Genomic DNA, 22,475 nt, shown 5'->3' on the forward strand with positions numbered 1-22,475 from the left:
TCAAGTCTAGGTAGCAAATAATGGACCTTATCAGATACACTATATATACAGTACCTGTCTACTCATTCAAGGGTTTTTCTTTGTTTACTATTTTCTACATTATAGAATAATAGTGAAGACATCAAAACTATGAAATAACACATATGGAATCATATAGTAACCAAAACAGTGTGAAACAAGTCAAAATATATTTCAGATTCTTCAAAGTAGCCACACTTTGCCTTGATGACAGCTTTGTACACTCTTGGCATTTTCTCAACCAGCTTCACCTGGGATGCTTTTCCAACAGTCTTGAAGGAGTTCCCACATATGCTGAGCACTTGTTGGCTGCTTTTCCTTCACTCTGCAGTCCAACTCATCCCAAACCATCTCAATTTGGTTGAGGTCGGAGGATTGTGGAGGCTAGGTCATCTGATGCAGCACTCTATCACTCTCCTTCTTGGTCAAATAGCCCTTACACAACCTGGTTAAGTGTGCCTTGAATTCTAAATAAATCACTGACGGTGTCACCAGCAAAGCAACATCACACCACCACCTCCATGATTCATACTGGGAACCACACATGCGGAGATCATCCGTTCACATACTCTGCGTCTCACAAAGACACGCCGCTTGGAACCAAAAATCTCAAATTTGGACTCGTTAGACCAAAGGCCAGATTTCCACCGGTCTAATGTCCATTGCTCGTGTTTCTTTGCCCAAGCAAGTTTATTCTCCTTATTGGTGTCCTTTTAGTAGTGGTTTCTTTGCAGCAATTCGACCATGAAGGCCTGATTCACGCAGTCTCCTCTGAACAGTTGATGTTGAGATGTGTCTGTTACTTGAACTCTATGAAGCATTTATTTGAGCTGCAATCTGAGGTGCTGTTAACTCTAATGAACCTTTCCTCTGCAGCAGAGGTAACGCTGGGTCTTCCTTTCCTTTGGCGGTCCTCACGAGAGCCAGTTTCATCATGGTTTTTGCGACTGCACTTGAAGAAACGTTCAAAGTTCTTTTACATTTTTCGAATTGACTGACCTTCATGTCTTAAAGTAAATGATGGACTGTCATTTCTCTTTGCTTATTTGAGCTGTTCTTGCCATAATATGGACTTGGACTTTTACCGAATAGGGCTATCTTCTTGTCACAACACAGCCGATTGACTCAAACGCATTAAGGAAAGAAATTCCACAAATGAACTTTTAACAAGGCACACCTGTTCATTGATATGCATTCCAGGTGACTTCCTCATGAAGCTGGTTGAGAGACCAAGAATGTGCAAAGCTGTCATCAAGGCAAAGGGTGGCTACTTTGTCTTCACTATTATTCTACAATGTAGAAAATAATCCAAATAAAGAACTCCAAAATTTTGACGGTACTCTAAATACAAAAGTATGTGGACACCCCTTCAAATTAGTGGATTCCGCTATTTCAGCCATACCCGTTGCAGACAGGTGTATAAAATCAAGCACACAGCCATGCAATCTTCGTAGAAACACATTGGCAGTAGAATGGCTTTACTGAAGAGCTCAGTGACTTTCAGTGTGGCACAGACATGGGATGCCACCTTTCCAATAAGCAGTTAGTCAAATTTCTGCCCTGGTAGAGCTGCCCGGGTCAACTGTAAGTGCTGTTATAGTGAAGTGGAAATGTCTAGGAGCAGCAACAGCTCATCCGCGAAGTAGTAGGCCACACAAGCTCACAGAACAGGAGAGAAGCCATGCTCCCCCCTTTGCTGTTATAGCAGCAATGGGGGGACCAACTCCATATTAATGCCCATGATTTTGGAATGAGATGTTCAACGAGTAAGTGTCCACATAGTTTTGGTCATGTAGTGTATGTTTTCAAAACCGTTTACCTATATTCTGATTATTTCCAGGGATACACAACATCCTGAAATATGTGTAGATATCTTTGTTAGAAAGAATACTATGTTCCCCTTGACGGAGTGATGCTGAATGTAAAAACATGGCTCAATTTATTCCACTTTCCCTTACTGATTTGCTTTTGATGTTGTATGATAATTAATGCAAACAGTCTTTGCTTTCTCTATAGGGAAAGACAGGATGTCTATGCTGTTCGATAACAGAATCATTTCTTGAAACGTACAGTAATTACTTGGTCTTAGTGTAACAGGTTAAATGTATAAGCTGCATTTTTCCTCTGACTTTTTACTGTATTTAAATATATACAGTACATTTTGTCTTTGCATGCAATGCACCATATCTAACCTGTTTGAAGCCCATCTCCTCTCCCCTGTCTGCCTATAGTGTGAAGTGTCGTGCAATGAAGCTGTGTGTGGAGTCAGAGACAGGCCTGAGACTGGTGCTGCAGGACCCTCTGCATGGCTTCTCTCAGTGGAGCCAGCTGGTCTCTCAGGTGCTGGAGGCCTCAGCAGAGGTGTCTGAGTTCTCCCACATCGCCTTGCTAGTGCAGAACATCGAGGTATAAAAACCACACTGCACTGCAGGCTGCTACTGATTTTGATCAACTATTATTCCACCAGGGGAAATGTGTTTGGTCATGTGCTTAAAAGGGATGTAGCAGAACATGATACAGAAAACATACAATGCAGCTAATACAACACGGTAAAATGCATCGAGAAAAGGTGACATTCAATCCCATCAATCAAGCAGCTAAACCAGGATTGTATTTGTAAGGTAACCCTTTGATGGCTGAGAAACCAAACTTGTAGCCACTGTGGTACTCAAGACCTCCACTGTAATAATAATATACCGTAGTCATGGTACCTTAATTAGGTAAGCTATGGAAATCCATTCAGCCCTACATACAGACAGTACTTGACAGAGATTGGCTTGGGCTGTGTCCGAAATGGCACCCTATTCCATATTTAGTGCACTACTTTTTATCAGGGCCCATAGGGCTGTGGTCAAAAGTAGTGAACTATATATGGAATAGGGTGTCAAATGTAGTGCACTATATATGGAAGAGACTGCCATTTGGGCCTTCTCCATCATTAAATTGAATCTATCCTCCGCAGTAGACAGCATAAAGTGGCTTTCCTTATATAACATCCTCCCCTCCAGACATGGGAATACTGAAAGCACAGGTCAGGGAGTTCAATCATTTCCTGATCTATGAAAAAGAGACATCTGAGGATCATGCTTGCTTTACGTTGGCACAGAGGAATGTGTGATCTAGATGCCCTGAGGCACATATTTCTACAACACATACCTTTCATCTGTGGCGTGGCCCTCTTGAATTTATTTTCTTTCTTTTTTGTCTTTGTTTCCTCCATTTCTTTCTATCCCCCTACAGAGGTTGATGATGCAAAGTCTGCAGCTGCAAGAGCGGTTGAGCCTGCTGCAGGTGAAGAGAGATCTGCTGGCTTCAGTGTTTGGCTCTGACAGAGCAGAGAGTCTACTGACGGAGCTCAATGCCGCCGTGAGGAACCGAGAGCTACTGCACAGCCAGCTTCTGCAGCGGAAGGGAAGACTGCAGGTGTGTGTGTCATTGGACTCTGGTCATATGTAGGGCATTATTAGGGAATTGGGTGCCATTTGGGATGGAACGTAATTTATGTTATAAACTGGGTGGTTCGAGCCCTGAATGCTGATTGGCTGACAGCTGTGGTATATCAGACCGTATACCACGGGTATAACAAAACATGTATTTTTACTGCTCTAATTACATTGGTAACCAGTTTATAATAGCAATAAGACACCTCGGGGGTTTGTGGTATAAGGCCAATATACCACGGCTAAGGGGTGTATCCAGGCACTCCGCGTTGCGTCGTACAAAGAACAGCCCTTAACCGTGGTATATAGGCCATATACCACACCCCCTCGTGCCTTATTACTTAAGTATGTCCTTAGGGTTTGATCTCGAGGACGAAGGACTTTGGTGACGCCTACGAGTCAATCAGGAGCAAGCTGACCCTCCTGAGAGACAGACTGATCTCAGCAGACATCCTCCAACCAGACATACTGGCCAAGAAGAGCCAGTCAGACCAGCTACGGGTGGGTCACTTACTGCATTCTTAACCTGTGGCTCATTCTCAATTAATCTTTCCTCGCATCCTCACTCCTCACCTCCTTCTCAAAGGCTTTGGAGAAGAAGGTTTGAGTGGAGGGACCTTCTCCTCCAATATGGTTGACATGGAGGCGACGAGGTAGGATGCAAGTAATTGAGGAAAGATGAATTGAGATTGAGCCTGTGTCCAGGGGGCACTAGGAGACTCATTTAGAAAGAACATATAAGCATGTATAAAGCATTCATAAAGTTGCTTTGTGTCTCTAAGGTGATCAAGAAGGACTTGGAGGACTGTGAGGCCCACATCACAGCTCTGGAGACTCTGGTGTCATCCAGCTCCGCTAACAAGACCCGGTATGAGAGGCTGTATGGGGACTGGAGGAACCTATACAAGGCAGTCCGGGTAAGACGGGAAGGATTTGACTAAGCAGAAGTTTTGAAAAAGATGATACTTTAGTGGCAAAACATTGCTTTTGAAATGGATAACATTTCCCATTCATCAATCTGCGTATTTGTGAAGTAATCTTTTAGCATGTGATTGCATTTGCTTAATGTGTTGTGTATCAGTGTGTTCATTTGGCTGTGTGAGTTTTGTTATACACTCACCTTCAGACAGTGAGTCATGTGGCTTGCTATATAAAACAGGCAGGCAAGCATCGAGGCATTTAGTTACTGCTCGATTGAACGTTAAGAGTGGGCAAAACGAGTGACCTAAGCGACTTTGAGCGTGGTACGATCGTCAATGTCAGGCACGCCGCAACCATTATCTCAGAAACGGCCGCCCTCCTGGGCTTTTCACGCATGACAGTGTTTCGGGTTTACCGAGAATGGTGCGACCAAACAAAATCATCCAGTCAGTGGCAGCCCTGTGGGCGCAAACAGCTCGTTAATGAGAGAGGTGGAAGGAGAATGTCAAGAATCATGCAAGCTAACAGGCAGGCCACAAACAGACAAATAACGGCTCAGTACAACAGTGGTGTGCAGAACAGCATCTCGGAAGGCACAACTCGTCAATCCTTGTCACGGATGGGCTATTGCAGCAGGCGAGCACACTGGGTTCCATTCTTATCAGCTAAAAACAAGAAGAAGCGGCTCCAGTGGGCACGTGATCACCAACACTGGACAAATGAGGAGTGGAAAAACATTGACAGCGACTTCAGTTACCTTGAGTGGCCTTCGCAGTCCCCAGACCTCAACTGAATAGAGCATCTTTGGGATGAGATGGAACGGACTGTTAGCAGCATGAATGTACCGCCGTCCAATCTGCAGCAACTATGTGATGCCATCGTGTCAGCATGGACCAACATCCCTGTAGAATATTTATGACACCTTGTAGAATGCACCAAAGAATTCAGGCTGTTCTAGGGGCAAAGGGTGGGGTCCACCCCGGTACCAGATGGGTGTACCTAATAAACCGGCACTGAGTGTTTGTCTTTGATTTTAACGTTTGTGTGTGTGTGTGTGTGTGTGTGTGTGTGTCAGGTGAAGGGGAACGAGAGTGAGGAGAGCATCAGGGAGCACGAGAGTTTCCACGAGAGCCTGCTGAATGTAGAGAAGTGGCTGATGATAATGAGGCAGAAGCTGGAGTCCTACCGCAGTTCTGCTGGGGAGTGGAGCGTGGACAACAGACAGCATGAAGCTGAGGTACTGACATACCACACATCTGTCTGTTATGTGGCACTCTGATTATGGCGGTTTTGATGTAGATAGACAAACATGACAAGGCACTGGACTACTATGGAGAGGATATCCTGTGTTAAAAGAAAACATGTTCTCTACTGACAAAGAGTTATGGGAAATTAACTGTAACTCTATCCAGTGCTGTACTTGCATGTAGTTAATACGTCCTGTCCCATCCTGTGTTATTCCTCCTCCGGTCCTGCAGAGGGCACTAGGTGAGTTCCCAGAGAAGGAGCTGCAGCTGCACCAGACAGAGGTGCAGGGCCAGGGGGTGCTGAAGAGGACCTCTGAGGAGGGACGAGTGCACATCCTCAGGGACATGAAGCGCCTGAGAGAGTCCTGGATGGCCCTGCATGACCTCAGCCTCAACCTCTTCAGGTACATTACACTATAGCGGGCTTGATGGGAAACCTCTTAGAATTAGATATAGAACTTTGGAATCGACAACTATGCTTGACAAAGATGGCTGCTATTATCATCACATTCTAGAGCTATGCACATCTATTGAATCTTCCACTCTAGTGAATGATAGTGTCTCTATGGGAGGACTACTCGAGTACCATTACTACTAATGCTACTTCATCTCTAGTTTAGTGTGTTTCAGTGGAGGTTCTTGACAACCTCATATGGCTTGTGCACATCTATCTCCAAAGACTTTACCAACCATAGCCTTCTACAAAGAAGTCAATATGTTGCATATGCTGTCCTTGCATCTGGGTGAAAAGTATTTAATGCGGCCAATTACACACCAATCCTAAGAGATTCCTTCACGTACTAACTGTCTGCTGTTCCATTCCCAGACTGCTGAATGGGCACAGCTCCTCTGAGGACCCTGACTTAGACATACAGAGGGTGAGAGGTCAGGCTGGGGAGTTGACAGGTCCAGCTAGGGAGCTCTTTCCTGGGGAGGGAGGAGACCTGATCAAAGGAAGAGACTCCAGCAGCAGGAGGGAGGGTGCTCCAGAGGGATCCCCAGGAGAGGACCATGGTGTCTGGGTCTCTCAGAGCTATGGATCAGAGTCTGGGAGAGGGGGAAGAACAGGGTCAGGGGCAAGGATGGAGCAAAGCGAAGGGGCAAGTTTTAGAGCAGAAAAGGGTGTGTGGGTCGAGGGAGGGTTCGAGGGCAGTGTGGAGGATATGGATCTCTCTGAACATGGGGAGAGACAGGGCAGTGGCCAACAGACTCTGGGTCAACAACTGGGTCCAATGACGTTAAGCCAAGGAAGCAGTCAGAGACCGGGACAGGGCAGTGGGGTTGAAAACAGGGGCAATTGCAGGGAGAGGGAGAAGGGTGGTGGTGGTGAGCACAGCTTTGGTGTTGAGGAGGTGGACTCCATTGCCTGGAGAGGGGGGTATGGGCAGGGTCAGGGAGGAGAGGGGGAGACCAGAAGGGGAACCACAGGGATAACCTCCTCAGGCCACACAGGAGGCAGAAGCCCCCAGTGTGGAGTGGTGGGGGGCTCTGCGTCCAGGAGTAGCGGCGTGGTTGGGTGTACTGGTTTTACAGGTAGCGGCGTGATGGAGGGATCAGGCTCTAGGAGTAGCGGAGTGGTGGTAGTCGGGGCGTCTGGGTCCAGCAGTAGCGGGCGGACAGAGGAGTGGGTGGATGAGCAGAGGTCCAGAGGTGTGGCTGAACCTGTGGCCATGGAGGTAGATGTGGGGTTAGGGCTAGGTCATAGTCAGGGCAGCAGAAGCAGCTATGGAGAGGGAACAAGTGAAATGGGAGACCAGAGTGGAAGTGGAGGGGGACACCTGCGACACAGAGGGTCCTTCACCCTGATCAAGACAAAGATGGAGGATTCAGTCATGGAGCAAGGCTTTGCTAGAAAGACTTCTGGAGGGCTACAGAGCTCAAGTCAACACACCACGGTACGGTTTACTGTCTCCAATGATTCTATTAACTCACAATCACATACTCATTATTTTCTAGTTAATAAATGAATATCAACTTCAAATGGGCATGGTATAATTAAGCAATATGGCATGAGGGGGTGTGGTATTTGGCCAATATACCACGGCTAAGGTCTTTTCTTATGGATGACGCAACGCGGATACAGGATGCAGCCATTAGCCATGGTATATTGGCCATATGCAGTACCACAAACCCCTAAGGTTCCTTATTGCTATTATAAACTGGTTACCAACTTAATTAGAACAGTAAAAATCTTTTTTTGATTCTCATACCCGTGTATATGGTCTGATATAACACAGCTTTAAGCCAATCAGCATTCAGGGCTCGAACACAAATGTTATAACAACATTTGACATTTTAGACATTTAGCAGATGCTGTTATCCAGAGTGACTGCATTCATCTTAAGATAGCTAGGTGAGAGAACCACATATCACAGTTGTATTAACTTCTGTATTGAGGAAAAATTAGCTATCAGCAAAGTCAGTGCTAGTAGGAAAAGACAAATTAAAGATTTATTTTTTGGGGTGGGGGGGATTTCTTATTTAAGATACTCTTTGAAGATGTACGGTTTCAGATGTTTTCGGAATATGGGAAGGGACTCAGAGGGAAGCTGGTTCCACCATTGGGGTACCAGGACTGAGAAGAGCTTTGACTGGGCTAGGCAGGAGCTGGCCTCCTGTAGGGGTGGGAGGGCCAACGGACCGGAGGTGGCAGACTGAAGTGCTCGGGTTGAGATGTAAGGTTTGAGCATAGCCTAAAGGTAGGGAGGGGCAGTTCCCCTTGCTGCTCTGTAGGCACGCACCATGGTCCTCTCCATGCCACCTGACAGGAGCGACCTGCCAGGTTGAATGCAATACAGGAGTGTGCAGAGCCTGAGATGCACGCACAGCCCTAAGAAGGTGGAGAGGAGGATCTGATGGTTCACGGTGTCAAAGGCAGTGGATAGATCTAGGAGGATGAGAACAAAGAGAGAGTCAGCTTTGGCAGAGCAGAGAGCCTCTGTGACACCGAGGAGAGCAGTCTCAGTTGAGTGACCCATTTGAAGCCAGACTGGTTAGGATGAAGATCGTTCTGAGAGAGATAACGAGTCAGTGACAGCACGCTCAAGTGTTTTGGGAAGAAAAAAGAAGGGATATCTGTCTGTAGTTTTTGACATCAGAGGGGTCGAATGTTGGTTTCTCGGGGAGAGGAGCGGCTCTGTGAGGAATGGGAGAAGGTCTCCAGAGATGGTCTGGAGAAGGGAGGAGGGGATGTTGTCGGGTGGCTGGACATCACTAGTCGCAGGATGGAAAAATATGTTAGTTCTGTCTGAGTGGGACCAGTGGACTCAATAGGCTGAGTGAATGAGGAGCGGATGGCGTCAACCTTTTCTTAAAACTAATTGACTCATCACTCAATATTCTCATTAACCGATATTACACTGCCGTTATAAACCAGAATATTTAGAAAATTAGCTAACTGATTCTCTTTTGTGAAATATCACCTAAAGTAAGTTGTTGTGGTCCTTCAGGCAGGTCCAGGGTCAGCTCTGAGTGCAGCGGAGTACGAAGACAGGAGGAGGGTGTTTGAGGCCTGGCTACAGAAGGAAAACGATACTCTTTCAGGGATTCTCAACACCAAGAGACCGCTGAGCACCAGAGAACTCAAGATCAGGCAGAACACACTCAAGGTTGGTGCTGATGAATTCTCTCAGAAATATACAGTATTCTGCTCCTGTTTATATTCACACAGAAATAATGAGGTACTCAAGTGTTGTGGCCATCTTAGGGTTAGACTTGAAAAAAAAAATGTATTTCAACTTTATTTAACCAGGTAGGCCAGTTGAGAACAAGTTCTCATTTACAACTGCGACCTGGCCAAGATGAAGCAAAGCAGTGGAACAAAAACAACAGAGTTACACCTGGGATAAACAAACGTACAGTCAGTAACACAATAGAAAAGTCTGTATACAGTGTGTGCAAATTAAGTAAGGCAATAAACAGGCCAATAGTGGCAAAGTAATTAAAATGTAGCAATTTACACTGGAGTGATATATGTGCAGATGAGGATGTGCAAGTAGAAATACTGGTGTGCAAAAGAGCAGAAAAACATATGGGGATGAGGTAGGTAGTTGGTTGGATGGGCAATTTACAGATGGGCTGTGTACAGCTGCAGCTATTGGTAAGCTGCTCTGACAGCTAACGCTTAAAGTTAGTGAGGGAGATATGTCTCCAACTTCAGTGATTTGTTTTTTGGGGGGGGGGGATTTTTTGGCAATTCGTTCCAGTCATTGGCAGCAGAGAACTGGAAGGAAAGGTGGCCAAAGGAGGTGTTGGCTTTGGGGATGACCAATGAAATATACCTGCTGGAGCACGTGCTACGGGTGGGTGTTGCTATGGTGACCAGTGAGCTGAGATAAGGCGGAGCTGTACCTAGCAAAGACTTATAGATGACCTGGAGCCAGTGGGTTAGGCGACGAATATGTGGCGAGGACCAGCCAACGAGAGCATACAGGTCGCAGTGGTGGGTAGTATATAGGGCTTTGGTTACAAAATGGATGGCACTGTGATAGACTACATCCAGTTTGCTGAGGAGAGTGTTTGAGGCTATTTTGTAAATGACATCGCCGCAGTCAAGGATTGGTAGGATAGTCAGTTTTACGAGGGTGTTTGGCAGCATGAGTGAAGGAGGCTTTGTTGCGAAATAGGAAGTCAATTCTAGATTTAACTTTGGATTGGAGATGAAGGAGTCTTGTATGGCGTTGAAGCTTGGTTGGAGGTTTGTTAACACAATTTCCAAAGAAGGGCCAGATGTATACACAATGGTGTCGTCTGCGAAGAGGTGGATCAAAGATTCACCCGCAGAAAGAGCGACATTATTGATAAATACAGAGAAAAGAGTCGGCCCGAGAATTGAACCCTGTGGCACCCCCATAGACTGCCAGAGGTCTGGACAACAGGCCCTCCAATTTGACGCACTGAACTTTATCTGAGAAGTAGTTGGTGAACCAGGTGAGGCAGTCATTAGAGAAACCAAGGCTGTTGAGTCTGCTGATAAGAATGCGGTGATTGACAGTCGAAAGCCTTGGCCAGGTCGATGAAGACGGCTGCACAGTACTGTCTTTTATCAATGGCGGTTATGATATTGTTTAGGACCTTGAGCGTGGCTGAGGTGCACCCGTGACCAGCTCAGAAACCAGATTGCATAGCGGAGAAGGTACGGAGGGATTCGAAATGGTTGGTGATCTGTTTGTTCACTTGGCTTTCAAAGACTTTAGAAAGGCAGGGCAGGATGGATGTAGGTCTGTAACAGTTTGGGTCTAGAGTGTCTCCCCCTTTGAAGAGGGGGATGACCGCGGCCGCTTTCCAATCTTTAGGAATCTCAGACGATGCGAAAGAGAGGTTGAACAGACTAGTAATAGGGGTTGCAACAATGGCGGCGGATAATTTTAGGAAGAGGGTCCAAATTGTCTAGCCCAGCTGATTTGTAGGGATCCAGATTTTGCAGCCCTTTCAGAACATCAGCTGTCTGGATTTGGGTGAAGGAGGGGAGGGGGGGGGGGGGCAACTGCACCCCCCGCAGTTGCTGCGGGGGGTGCAGAGCTGTTGGCCGTGGTGGAAAGCATGGCCAGCCGTGGAGAAATGCTTATTGAAATTCTCAATTATCGTGGATTCATCAGTGGTGAGTGTTTCCTAGTCTCAGTGCAGTGGGCAGCTGGGAGGAGGTACTCTTATTCTCCATGGACTTTAGTGTACCAAAACATTTTGGAATTAGTGCTGCAGGATGCAAATTTCTGTTTGAAAAATCTAGCCTTTGCTTTCCTAACTGACTGTGTGTGTATTGGTTCCTGACTTCTCTGAAAAGTTGCATATCGCGGGGGCTATTCGAAGCTAGTGCAGTACGCCACAGGGTGTTTTTGTGCTGGTCAAGGGCAGTCAAGTATGGAGTGAACCAAGGGCTATATCTGTTCTTAGTTCTACTTGTTCTTAGTTCTACTTTGAAAGGGGCATGCTTATTTAAGATGGTGAGGAAAGCACTTTTAAATAGCAACCAGGCATCCTCTACTGACGGGATGAGGTCAATATCCTTCCAGGATACCCGGGCCAGGTCAATTAGAAAGGCCTGCTTGCAGAAGTGTTTTAGGGAACGTTTGACAGTGATGAGAGGTGGTCATTTGACCGCGGACCCATAACGGACGCAGGCAATGAGGCAGTGATCGTTAAGATCCTGGTTGAAAACAGCAGAGGTGTATTTAGATGGCAAGTTGGTCAGGATGATATCTATGAGGTTGCCCATGGTTACGGATTTGGCGTTGTTCCTTGATAATTTGTGTGAGATTGAGGGCATCTAGCTTAGATTGTAGGACAGCTGGGGTGTTAAGCATATCCCAATTAAGGTCACCTAGCAGTACGAACTCTGACGATAGATGGGGGGGGGGCAATCAATTCACATATGGTGCCCAGGGCACAGCTGGGAGCTGAGGGGGGTCTATAACAAGCAGCAACAGTGAAGGACTTATTTCTGGAGAGATGGATCTTTAAAAGTAGAAGCTTGAACTGTTTGGGCATAGACCTGGATGGTATGACAGAACTCTGCAGGCTATCTCTACAGTAGATTGCAATTCCGCCCCCTTTAGCAGTTCTGTCTTGACGGAAAGTGTTGTAATTGGGGATGGAAATTTCAGAATTTTTGTTGGCCTTCCTAAGCCAGGATTCAGACACGGCTAGGACATCAGGGTTGGCTTAAAACAAGTTACTTTCTAAGTAATATACATACTTTGTGAGAATGTCTGGAGTACGTTATGTTCAGAATGCACCAAACAAAGCTCTAGGATGGTCGAAACTAATCATCTGGCCGGCGGAGTTTTATTAAGAGCCCCGATCACTTGCTGTATGGTTTTGGAAACATAGCATCTTTCATATTAGCGAGAAATCATTTTTTAAAAAACAGGTTAAATTACTACACCGTTATAGGGCTGTTTGGGGTTCCCACGTCCATATTTCCATGTTACAGCGCTTGTTTACGGAAGACCGAGGCATACCTCTGCTAATTAGCTATCTACGTCTCCGAGCACCCGTGTGTAAACAGAAGGCGGACGCCGCAAACGTGTTGTCACTGAAAAATACTGTCGGCTGCAACTGTGTTAAAACAGTGTACAGTAAGTGTCTATTTGTGAAATTATTTTGATGTGATATGAAAGTAGAAGGCTTTATATTTATAGAATCGTACCGCAGTTGAGAATCAATTTACGTTTTAGAGGATTTGGCTGTTTTGGCTGCCAGAGCCAATTTGCTTCTAAACAGAACATGTAAGGTCCTTAGACTATAAGGAGTAGCGTTTGGCTCCTTTAGTTTATTACTGGGCTTGGTAGAAACATACCTTACAGCAAGGCCCTAACAAATACACACCCCAGATACACACCACAAACCTTCAAGCTCTCCTCTAGACGACTAAAATAACTTGGCAGCTAAACTGGCAGCCAGTACACTTACATCCCAACCACAAGCTGCCTGACAGTCAGACAGGTTATGTCCTAAATGCCACCCTACCCACTGGGCACACATTGGTTGAATCAGCGTTTCTACGTCTTTTCATTTCAATGAAATTTCCAACGTGGAATAGACGTTGAATTGACATCTGGGTGTATTCTCTCACCTCACTCACTCACTCACTCACTCACATTTATATACTTTTGATATAGGGCACTGGCCCAAAATAGTGCACTATATAGTAAATAAGGTGCCATTTGGGATGCTAGCAGGCCATGTTGGAATGTTTTTGTCAGGATAGGATAACAGAGCACAAAGCATGCCTCAATGTCAGCAGACATTGAATCAATGCAGAAAGGGGATTGAAGATGTATGCTTGTTTGTTTGGGGATATACAGTATGTATGTGCTGCTGTGGTTTCAGTAGAGAAAAAGGGTTAAGAAGTATTCCTTCAGGATTTACTGCTGTAGCTATTCTTCGGTGCAAAGATCCTGTGTAGACATTACACACAGACACACACTGCTTATTGTTATTACTTTATGCAACAATTCCTCTGTTTACCCCTCAGCCATATGCAACTGTTTAGTCTTTGTCATCCTCCATCCCCCTGTTGTTCACTTGCCTCTTCTGTCCTCCTCCTCTCTCTCTTTCCATCCCCCCCGTCTCTCTCCTCTCACTCCCACAGACTTTGCGGTCCTGTGTGGGCTGGGGTCAGGAGCAGTTCCAGCTACTGCTGATGTCTGGGGCGGCTGCAGCCGGAGCCGGGGCCGGGGCTGACCATTGGGCTGAGGATGTTGGTATGGAGGAGATACGTTATCGCTGGATGCTCTACAAGTCCAAACTGAAGGATGTAGGAGACCTCAAGGCTCTGTTGAATGTCAAGGTAAGAGATGCTGTAAACATTGTATTGTGCCTCCCAAATGGCACCCTATTCCCTTTTATAGTGCACTATTTTTGGATCAAGATCTATATGGCTCTTGTCAAAAGTAGTGCACTATATAGGGCAGTGGTCACCAACTCCAAGGAATTCCTAGTCGATCACCAAACATTTCTGTTAATAAAACAACGATAGGGCCTCTTGAGTGGCGTAGTGGTGTAAGGCACTGCGTCACTACAGATCCGGGTTTGACCCCAGTCTGTGTTGCAGCCGGCCGCGACCGGGAGCCCCATGAGGCGGCGCACAATTTGCCAGCGTCGTCCAGGTTAGGGGTTCTGCCGGCTGGGTTGTCCTTGTCCCATCGTGCTCTAGTGGCTCCTTGTGGTGGGCACATGCACGCTGACTTCGGTTGGCAGCTGTATGGTGTTTCCTGTGTCGACTGGCTTCCGGGTTAACCGGGCAGTGTGTGAAGAAGCAGTGCGGCTTGGCGGGGTCGTGTTTCGGAGGACGCATGGCTCTCGACCTTCGCCTCCTGATTACTATTTCCATATCACGAAAAAGGGGTAAAAGTACCCTAAAACAATTGGTGTGTGTACAATGTAGAAAATAGTCAAAGTAAAGAAAACCCCAGGAATGATAGACCATCAGATGCAGGCCATCGGTCCAGTAAAAATAAAGCATGTATATTTTATGCTCACTCAGCTGTGCCTCACAATTAATACAACAAATTATCTATTACCAGTTTGATCATATACCACATTTTTAAAATATAATTTCAAAATGGTCTGAGAAGAACAACATTGGCAGGGCAATTCAAGCAAAGCCATGTATTGGGCCTATAACCTACTACACAAACCTCGTTGCTACAGAGCTTTTTAATTGGTTAATGTTGCGTAGGTTTACATTTTTCAAGTCATGTTTTTAAACAATCTGAGTGGTAGATCACGGTTTGCATTTTGACTCGAAGGTGATCTTGACTTAGAAAAGGTTGGTGACCTCTGATATAGGGAATTAGGGTGCTGTGTAAAATGTACATCCAGCAGAGCGCGTTGAAGAGTATCCCATAATAAAGAGATGATACATTGGTCTACCACAAGGGAGCAGTGTATCATCAATGTTAGGTAATGGTCTGACTGAACTGTACTGTATAAAGCATAGTTTTACAGTATTTTTTTCACAGTATAGTTTTCTGGGTTTATTTCCATTAGGGTGCAAGTGCTGCTGGACAGGAGGAACACACCAGGACAGCTAAGGTACAGTTATCAATCCAGCTCAGAGCTTGTGTCATGGTCAAACATTCCTTTTAATATTCAGTGTAGTTCAAACTGGAAAACCGTGTGGTCTAAGCCGCGGCCTATGTAACACATCTATTGCTACAACAGGAGAGAGTGTGCTCATTCAAACCCATATCTGTCTTTGTCGTATTAAGAAAGAAAACATGCAAGGAGTGGGACTGCTCCAGAGAGTTTAAAAGCAGTAAAAGTCCCTCTTCAGGGGAGTCTTTGAGCCTCCCCACTCCCCTGGGTTTAGAAAACACAGCTCTAGGGCCACTTGTCTGACCACCCAAGACTGGCAGCAAGTCAAGCCTGCTGTCTCCAAAAAAAAAAAAAAGTGAATTTGGCAGCCCAGTGGGGTGGAGCAACCTGGTCTCAGAGCATTCTGTATTATTTTGTATGTAAATTCAGGACACTACATTTAGTATATGTTTTGTATGGTATATCTTAATTTTTGGATGTCCATCATCCATTTCATATGATATGTTATGAATTACAATACATTACAAATTTACAAAATGTACCATATATTTTGAATTTGCAAAACGGAAAATATGTTACGAATTCCAATTTGTTGTGGCTAACATTAGCGAGGTGGCAAATGTTAGATGGGTTTAGGAGTTAGGTTAAAGGGTTAGGGGAAGGGCTAGCTAAAAGGATTAGGGTTCATGGAAGGGTTAGCTAACATGCAAAGTAGCTAAAAAGGTAATGTAGTCCTGATGATATGCGAACATGCAACCTTTGGGTTGCTAGATGTTTGCGCTATACGCCCACCCTGACCAACCACCCTCCTTTCGTTTTTACCTTAAGTAACCTTCTGTGTTATGTAACCATATCAAACGTAACATATCTTACTAATTTGAGTGTCCCGGATTTACATTTACTTAGTTACATCTAGTCTTTGAGACCAGACTGGGTGGAGAAGAGATTAAGAAATGCCATGCCCCGTCACTCCCTCCCTCGCCCACCCTCAGGTCTCTCTCTCTTTCTTTCTCTCCTTCGGTGGGGTGGAGTGGAGCCTCCCTCCCACACCCTCTCCGATCCCCACAGCCTGAGGGCCCTCGATATTACACAAAATTCCAGAGGATTTGCACCATGGTCGCGGAGGTAGATGATGCCTCGGGCATAGTTCCGAGGTCAGTTTAAGGGCAACTTGTACCTGGAGCCTTGGTTTCAAACCTTGTTCTCCTCTCCATCTGTTGATGGCTAAGTAAGTGGACAGCCTCTTCCCAGTCCTCTGCTCTAGGCATAAGTTTGCTTTTGGCACAGATCTAGGATCAGCATACCCTTCTACAATCATCACCTTAACCATTTGGAGAAAGGGGGGAATGGATAACAAATCCTTGTCTAGGAGCAACCTCATTCTACTCTGTCCTCACCCGGTCTCTTATCTCTCTGTCGCTCTCTCTTGCACTCTCTGTCGCTATCATAGAGCTGTGAACGCAGCAGGTGCATGGAATGTAAAAAATAAGCAGAGTAGCTCACTGAGTTTACCCCCAGGTTGTTGATATGAGTAAAACAGCAGACACAGATGAAAGAAAAAAATGGTAGTGTGACTCACAGCAAAGACAAAAGTACATTCTAAAGTACCCCAATGACAAACATCAGCGCACTGCAGCATCTGCGCTAAGACACTGAAACTCATCCATCCACAAATCACTGTATAGGAATTGTGGTTGCTAGTTTTGCAGGCTGTCTCTCTACATCTGTCATAACTTGGATTTTCACGCTGCATAGACGACTGTTATTACTTCCCTTAGTTATTTTAGTAATGTTTTAAAGGTGCTTGTTAGCATTCTTAATGCACACTATCCTATGATTGTAGACATGGCTCCTGTACCACGCACATGCCTTTGTCCCACGTACACACACCTATGCCGAGATCAAGGGAGATGGCTAACTCTTCAGGTCTCATTAGCTAGTTTAAGTTCCTTTCTGACCTGTCATTACTTTGGAGTATAAACATAGGGTTGTTTACATAATCGCGCCCCCTGGACTACAACCTTCCTATCTACTGAAAAAAGGCAAACCCAACAACAAAAACTTCCTGGTCAACTTTAACACAAACATGCAGAGGATGGCATGGAAGATTGCAGAGGACCCCTCCAATTTACTAAACTCAGAGTTCACACACCACCTGGCCTGCATTATACCTCTCCACTGCCCAACAAACTCACACCCCCTGGCCAACAGCAATCTCTTTCACTGGCTACACACAATCCTCACTTACACCAGATAATGAATTACCCAAAAATTCATCACCAATCTCATTTATCATTGAAGTGCATAAAAATCATAAAATAATCCTCTTCATCACCCCTATTCCCGTTAGAACAGCTCTGAGCAATTTTCACTCTGAACACCGAGAGCTGTCTATAGGTCTGTCAGGCAGGAGGCTGAGTTTAACGGTGCTTGACGAGCTTAGCGCTTGTATACAATGATTGATTGATTGATTAATCTCTTTAAGGGCGCTTAGCACCTGTCTGTCAAATGGATTGCTATTGGGACTGCTTAGTTTGACTATCTGAGACTGAGGTGTTGGCAGTTGTTATTCTTCAATAACACAGACCCCAAAGGAAATCGGGGGGAGAAAATATATTTATTCAAAGAGAACAAATCATAGTTTTTATGCTGGGAAGTAGATGGTAGATTCTTCCCTGTCTGCAGTGTTTTCTTCACTGAATAAAGAGCCATGATGTAGTTTATACCCAAACCTAGCCTGTCGTTGACCAATTAGAATTCTTTGCAATAAAATTGGGCCAATAGCCAAATACCAAGTATCCCGTTTCAGGCACAATGTATAGACAATTTGGACCAATGAGAACTTGCCACATTTAGCTATGAGTCCCGGACTGAAACCCCTCCTGTGTCCCTGACCCATTTAATCTTCAGCTCCCCGTTACAGAAAAACAACTATTTCCATTGATCGTTAATTCCCTCTTGTCCTCTGCGTTTGTGTATTTATCTTAGAATATTCTTACAGAGGTGATGGGAGTTTGGATGTAGAACGAGGAAAGGTGCAGGTCTGTTGAGAGGCGTTCTCTTGCCCTTCCTCATCTTCCTCCTCTCTCGATCCTAGGTGCTCTGGAAAGTAGTTTGAGAGGGGGTTGATGGAGCCGTTCTCGCTGAGTGAGCGAGCATGAAGGTGGAGGGCAGAGAGGACAGAGTGGGCGAGGATTTACTCGCTTCACTCGGAAGAGCACTCTGCTCTGTGGTGTGTGTTAATGCTCCGTGTGTGTGTGTGTCATCACAATCCTGATTATATTGAAAGGGCTGTGAGCCTTTGTTTGTTGTTTACGTAGCGAGCGAACACTGACCCTACTGTATGAGTCATCTTAAAAGTGACTTAGTTTAACACTCCCTTTCAAGGGGCAATCTGGGAGATGTACATCAAACTGGGACATAAAACTAGAATTGTACTATAATGGATTGTCAGTCCATAACGCTGTCTATGAATTTGAGTGGTTACATTTCTTAAGCCTAGCTGACCACCAACAAAATGTAGCTGAGCAGTCGTTTTGTTGTTGTTGGAATCCCAGATTACCCCTTTAAGATGCCTATCTGACTGAGACATTGGCACGTTGTTTCATTATGAACCAGTCAAATGTGGCGTCATTATCTAGCAAGTATGAGAAGCATTTATTTAAATTTCAGCATCACAGAATGTTCCTCCATGTTGAGAGGCAGATGTACAGGGAGTCTGGTGCATTGGATTAACATTCAGTTGGATGGGAGACAGAAATACTCTGAGAGTAAAACACACACACACACTTTTGTATTAATTTTGATGTCAGTTGGGGTTGAATTTGAGGCATTTCTGGTTTCCATATAATTACATGGCACCTCTAAAAGATTTATGGTTTCTCCTCAATCACTTGTTATTTACATGTGCATTTGAGAGAAAGTTTGAGAATGGGATTTGATGGGTTCAATTACGATACTCACATCTATTGATGTCTGTGAGTGTTTGTGTAATTGGCTATATTTCCCTTACTAAATTACAGGCATGGGAAAGTGTGTGTGTGTGTGTGTGTGTGTGTGTGTGTGTGTGTGTGTGTGTATACAGTGTGTGTGTATGTATTAATATTGTCTCCCTGTAGGGGAAGACTCCAGGCCTGCTGTACCGTGTGTGTCGGGTGGCCCTGCCCCTCTGGCTCCTGCTGTTGGCCCTGCTCCTCTTAGCCTTCTTCCTGCCCTGGATGGACGAAGGCTCCAGCTGCTCTCTGTCCAACAACTTTGCCCGCTCCTTCAACATCATGCTACGCTACGACGGACCTCCACCCACATAGAAGTTGATTCCTCTTCACCCTCAATCCATTGTGTGTGTAAGTGCATGTGTGTGATTATGACTGTGTGTGTGTGTGTGTGTGTGTGTGTGTGTGTGTGTGTGTGTGTGTGTGTGTGTGTGTGTGTGTGTGTGTGTGTGTGTGTGTGTGTGTGTTAAGGCATCCGCATGCTTCCCAGCCGAAACAGTTCGGAGAAGTTTGTCCATATATTATGACATTTTGTGACGGTTTTTTCGGCTGTTCGGGCACACATTTTTTTTTCTGGAGACGAGCCGAAGTCTACACCCCTTCGTCGGTGATTGGTCAACAATAGGGATTCTTCAATAAAGTCTTTGTTGTCATTCAACGAGACGACTCGTTTTCATGCAAATTCTTTCATTGAGAAATACTGCACCAAACATCTTAGATGTAAAATTGCGCGACTAAGCTCTCCTCTGCAAAAACGTCAAAATGAATGACAGATTTCTTAAAATGTCTTTTAAGGGAGTATGCGAGAACACTCGTTCGGCTAGGCGCCAGTCGAACTGAAGCATGCTGACGCCTTTAGTGTGTGAATGTGTGTCTGTGCTGGATGTGTCACTGTGTGGGCGGGTAGCCTCGGCTCTTTCCACCTGTTCCTCTTGACTCAAGCTGTTCTCCACTCTGCAACCCACATGATCAAGCCAATTCAGCTCCTCTATCACACAGGCTGGCAACACATCCATCCATCCACAGAGTAGAGTGCTCCACTCCCTCTCCTTTTTACAGTACCACAGTAGCTACAATAATGGCCACCAAGCACTTTAGGAGAGGAGAGGATGTGGATTTTTATTTTCTCTATTTGGAGGGATTTAATGTCTTTGAAAATTACTGCGTATGATCATACACCCCCGAAAAATATCATGGTTCACTACCCCTTTAAAGACTGGTGTATAACAGAGATGTGAATGCTTTTAAACTGCGCGAATAACGTTATGCTTTTTTCTATTTTTGCGTAATTGTAAGCTTTATTTTTTACCTGTACATAATGCCTTTTGCATACAGTACCCTTATCAATTTTAGCACTGTGTTCATAACAGCATTTTAGATGCGGGATGTGCTCACATCCCAAAACACAACGTCTGGGGTGTATTCATTACATCTTGCAACGGAAACCCTTTACCGTTTTCAAGGACCAAAAGGAAGCAAACAGAGAAGAAACGGAGAGGGACCTACCTGAAATTGTCAAGTAGGAACTCTCGTTTTCATTGTTTGGAGTAAACGGACATAATGTTTTGCAACAGAATCGGCGTAATGACTACACCCTTGTTCTATCATGTGTCAATTGAAGTGAATCAATTTGACATGTTTTGTTTCAGTGTTAATACAAAACAGTCAATTTGTGATACTGACCATACAGAAAATCATTCAGTGCTGGTATACATGATGTACCTACTTTTGACTGTATAAGTATATTGTATTTGTACTGAACTGTAGGTATGTTTGAACAATATTCTTTTCTTTCCTAAAGGTGCTATGCTATATTTGAACACTGTCGTAATGATCCCTTCGCACAGTTTAACTTTTATCTTGGCCCCTGACGTTTTCTTGGACCACAGAGTACTTTAGATGCTAAGTTTGCTTTCTTTATAATACGTCATGTTCAGCAGGGCCCAGATTATATCATGGAAAGCTCCTGTTATGGGAGAATATCCTTTTTTGAGCAGACTCTTAAAACGACGCAATGACCCAGTCGACCTTTTCTCTCTTGCATCTCCGTCTCTTCCCTCATTCACTTTTGTACTTTTCCCTCCCGCACATGTTTGTTTTACAGACCCGAGGGTTGCTAGGGCAACGGAAACCAAATCGCATTAAATCTATTAGTGTCCTATCACACAGCCCAGATATTTTTGTTACGACAGCAAAATTAGGTTATAACCCACAAATAGTTTGATGTTTTTACCATTTGATTAAAGTTGAACTGTTAGCTTTTGTTCAGAATGAGGGAGAGCGTGGGTTTCGTTTGACTGTCCTTGTCTCAGAATGTTGAAGCACAATCTGTGTCTGTTTTCTCCGTCAGGGAAGGTTTCAGAGGGCTGTCTTCGTCTGTCATCATGAATGTTAAATGACAAACTTAATTTTAAAGAAATAATTGAAGGAAACCCGCTTGCCTGCCCTACCTGTACAAAGCAGACTTGAACCGAAATATTTATACCATTCTACTGTTATCTATACACAAGTTATGCAATGCTCTTATTCAGTCTTCATACATATTTATGAAACATATCTAGCTCTTTTAAATGTGAGAATATTAAACGTAAATGCTGTAATAAATACAGAGTACTAAACGTCACCATAATATGCGGCATTCTTTTGAGTACCAATTAGCAACAGTAGGTCTACCTGGCAGTCTGGCACCTCTGCTTCTTGCACTGCTAGTGAGTTGGATGCGTATGCAAACCTTTACAATCAATGCAGGTTCAAATGCATACCCTGCCAGGAACCTTACTGTATGTGTGTAGCCATACATGTGGAGCATCCATATGGACTTTCACTTGAACCTTTTTCAGAAGTGCTCATCTTGAAAGGATCTGCAGTGGAACTGGGAATCAAGGATAGGTGAGAAATAGTGGTGGAGAAGGAAGGGAATATCATTGAATACTGTATCAGATTACTCCGCAGTGTGCATAGGAAGTTGGGTTGAAGAATTCAGCTTTTTATTTTTTTAACAGATCTCAAGGTTGGAATATTTCAGATAGCTCCTGATTCCGGGAATATTCCAACCAGGATTTATGGAAAACTTTTCCAAAATTCCCAGGTTATCAACATTTTCCAACCCTAATCAGATTCCTCTGGGTGTTTTAGAAGGAGTTTGTCTACTAAGTGCTCTGCTAAATGTATCAATGTAATAAAATGGACATTAGATTAGATTGGAATAGCGTGTCCTGCAAATTGATTATCTGCTTTGCAATTTTTGTTTTACTTTTAAACGCACATGCATGCAGGAATGAAGATTCAAAGCTTTTGTAAAACGGTACAATATTATG

The 22,475-nt window shown here is 44.7% G+C and overlaps 1 protein-coding gene across 1 annotated transcript in view; it reads left to right on the forward strand.

The window, feature by feature from the left end:
• The window catches only part of syne3 (spectrin repeat containing, nuclear envelope family member 3), a 51,298-nt gene extending 31,719 nt beyond the window's left edge, over positions 1–19,579 (forward strand). Inside the window, exons 9-19 of the mRNA XM_029729651.1 lie at positions 2,250–2,424; positions 3,259–3,441; positions 3,816–3,959; positions 4,241–4,375; positions 5,455–5,616; positions 5,858–6,030; positions 6,453–7,521; positions 9,076–9,234; positions 13,719–13,916; positions 15,119–15,163; positions 19,285–19,579. Of these exons, the coding sequence (XP_029585511.1) occupies positions 2,250–2,424; positions 3,259–3,441; positions 3,816–3,959; positions 4,241–4,375; positions 5,455–5,616; positions 5,858–6,030; positions 6,453–7,521; positions 9,076–9,234; positions 13,719–13,916; positions 15,119–15,163; positions 19,285–19,473 (2,632 nt within the window). The 3' untranslated portion in view covers positions 19,474–19,579. The remainder of the gene's footprint in view (positions 1–2,249; positions 2,425–3,258; positions 3,442–3,815; positions 3,960–4,240; positions 4,376–5,454; positions 5,617–5,857; positions 6,031–6,452; positions 7,522–9,075; positions 9,235–13,718; positions 13,917–15,118; positions 15,164–19,284) is intronic.
• The last annotated feature ends 2,896 nt before the right edge of the window (positions 19,580–22,475 follow it).

Source organism: Salmo trutta, chromosome 33 (genome assembly GCF_901001165.1).
Source record: "Salmo trutta chromosome 33, fSalTru1.1, whole genome shotgun sequence".
Classification (NCBI taxonomy): domain Eukaryota; kingdom Metazoa; phylum Chordata; class Actinopteri; order Salmoniformes; family Salmonidae; genus Salmo; species Salmo trutta.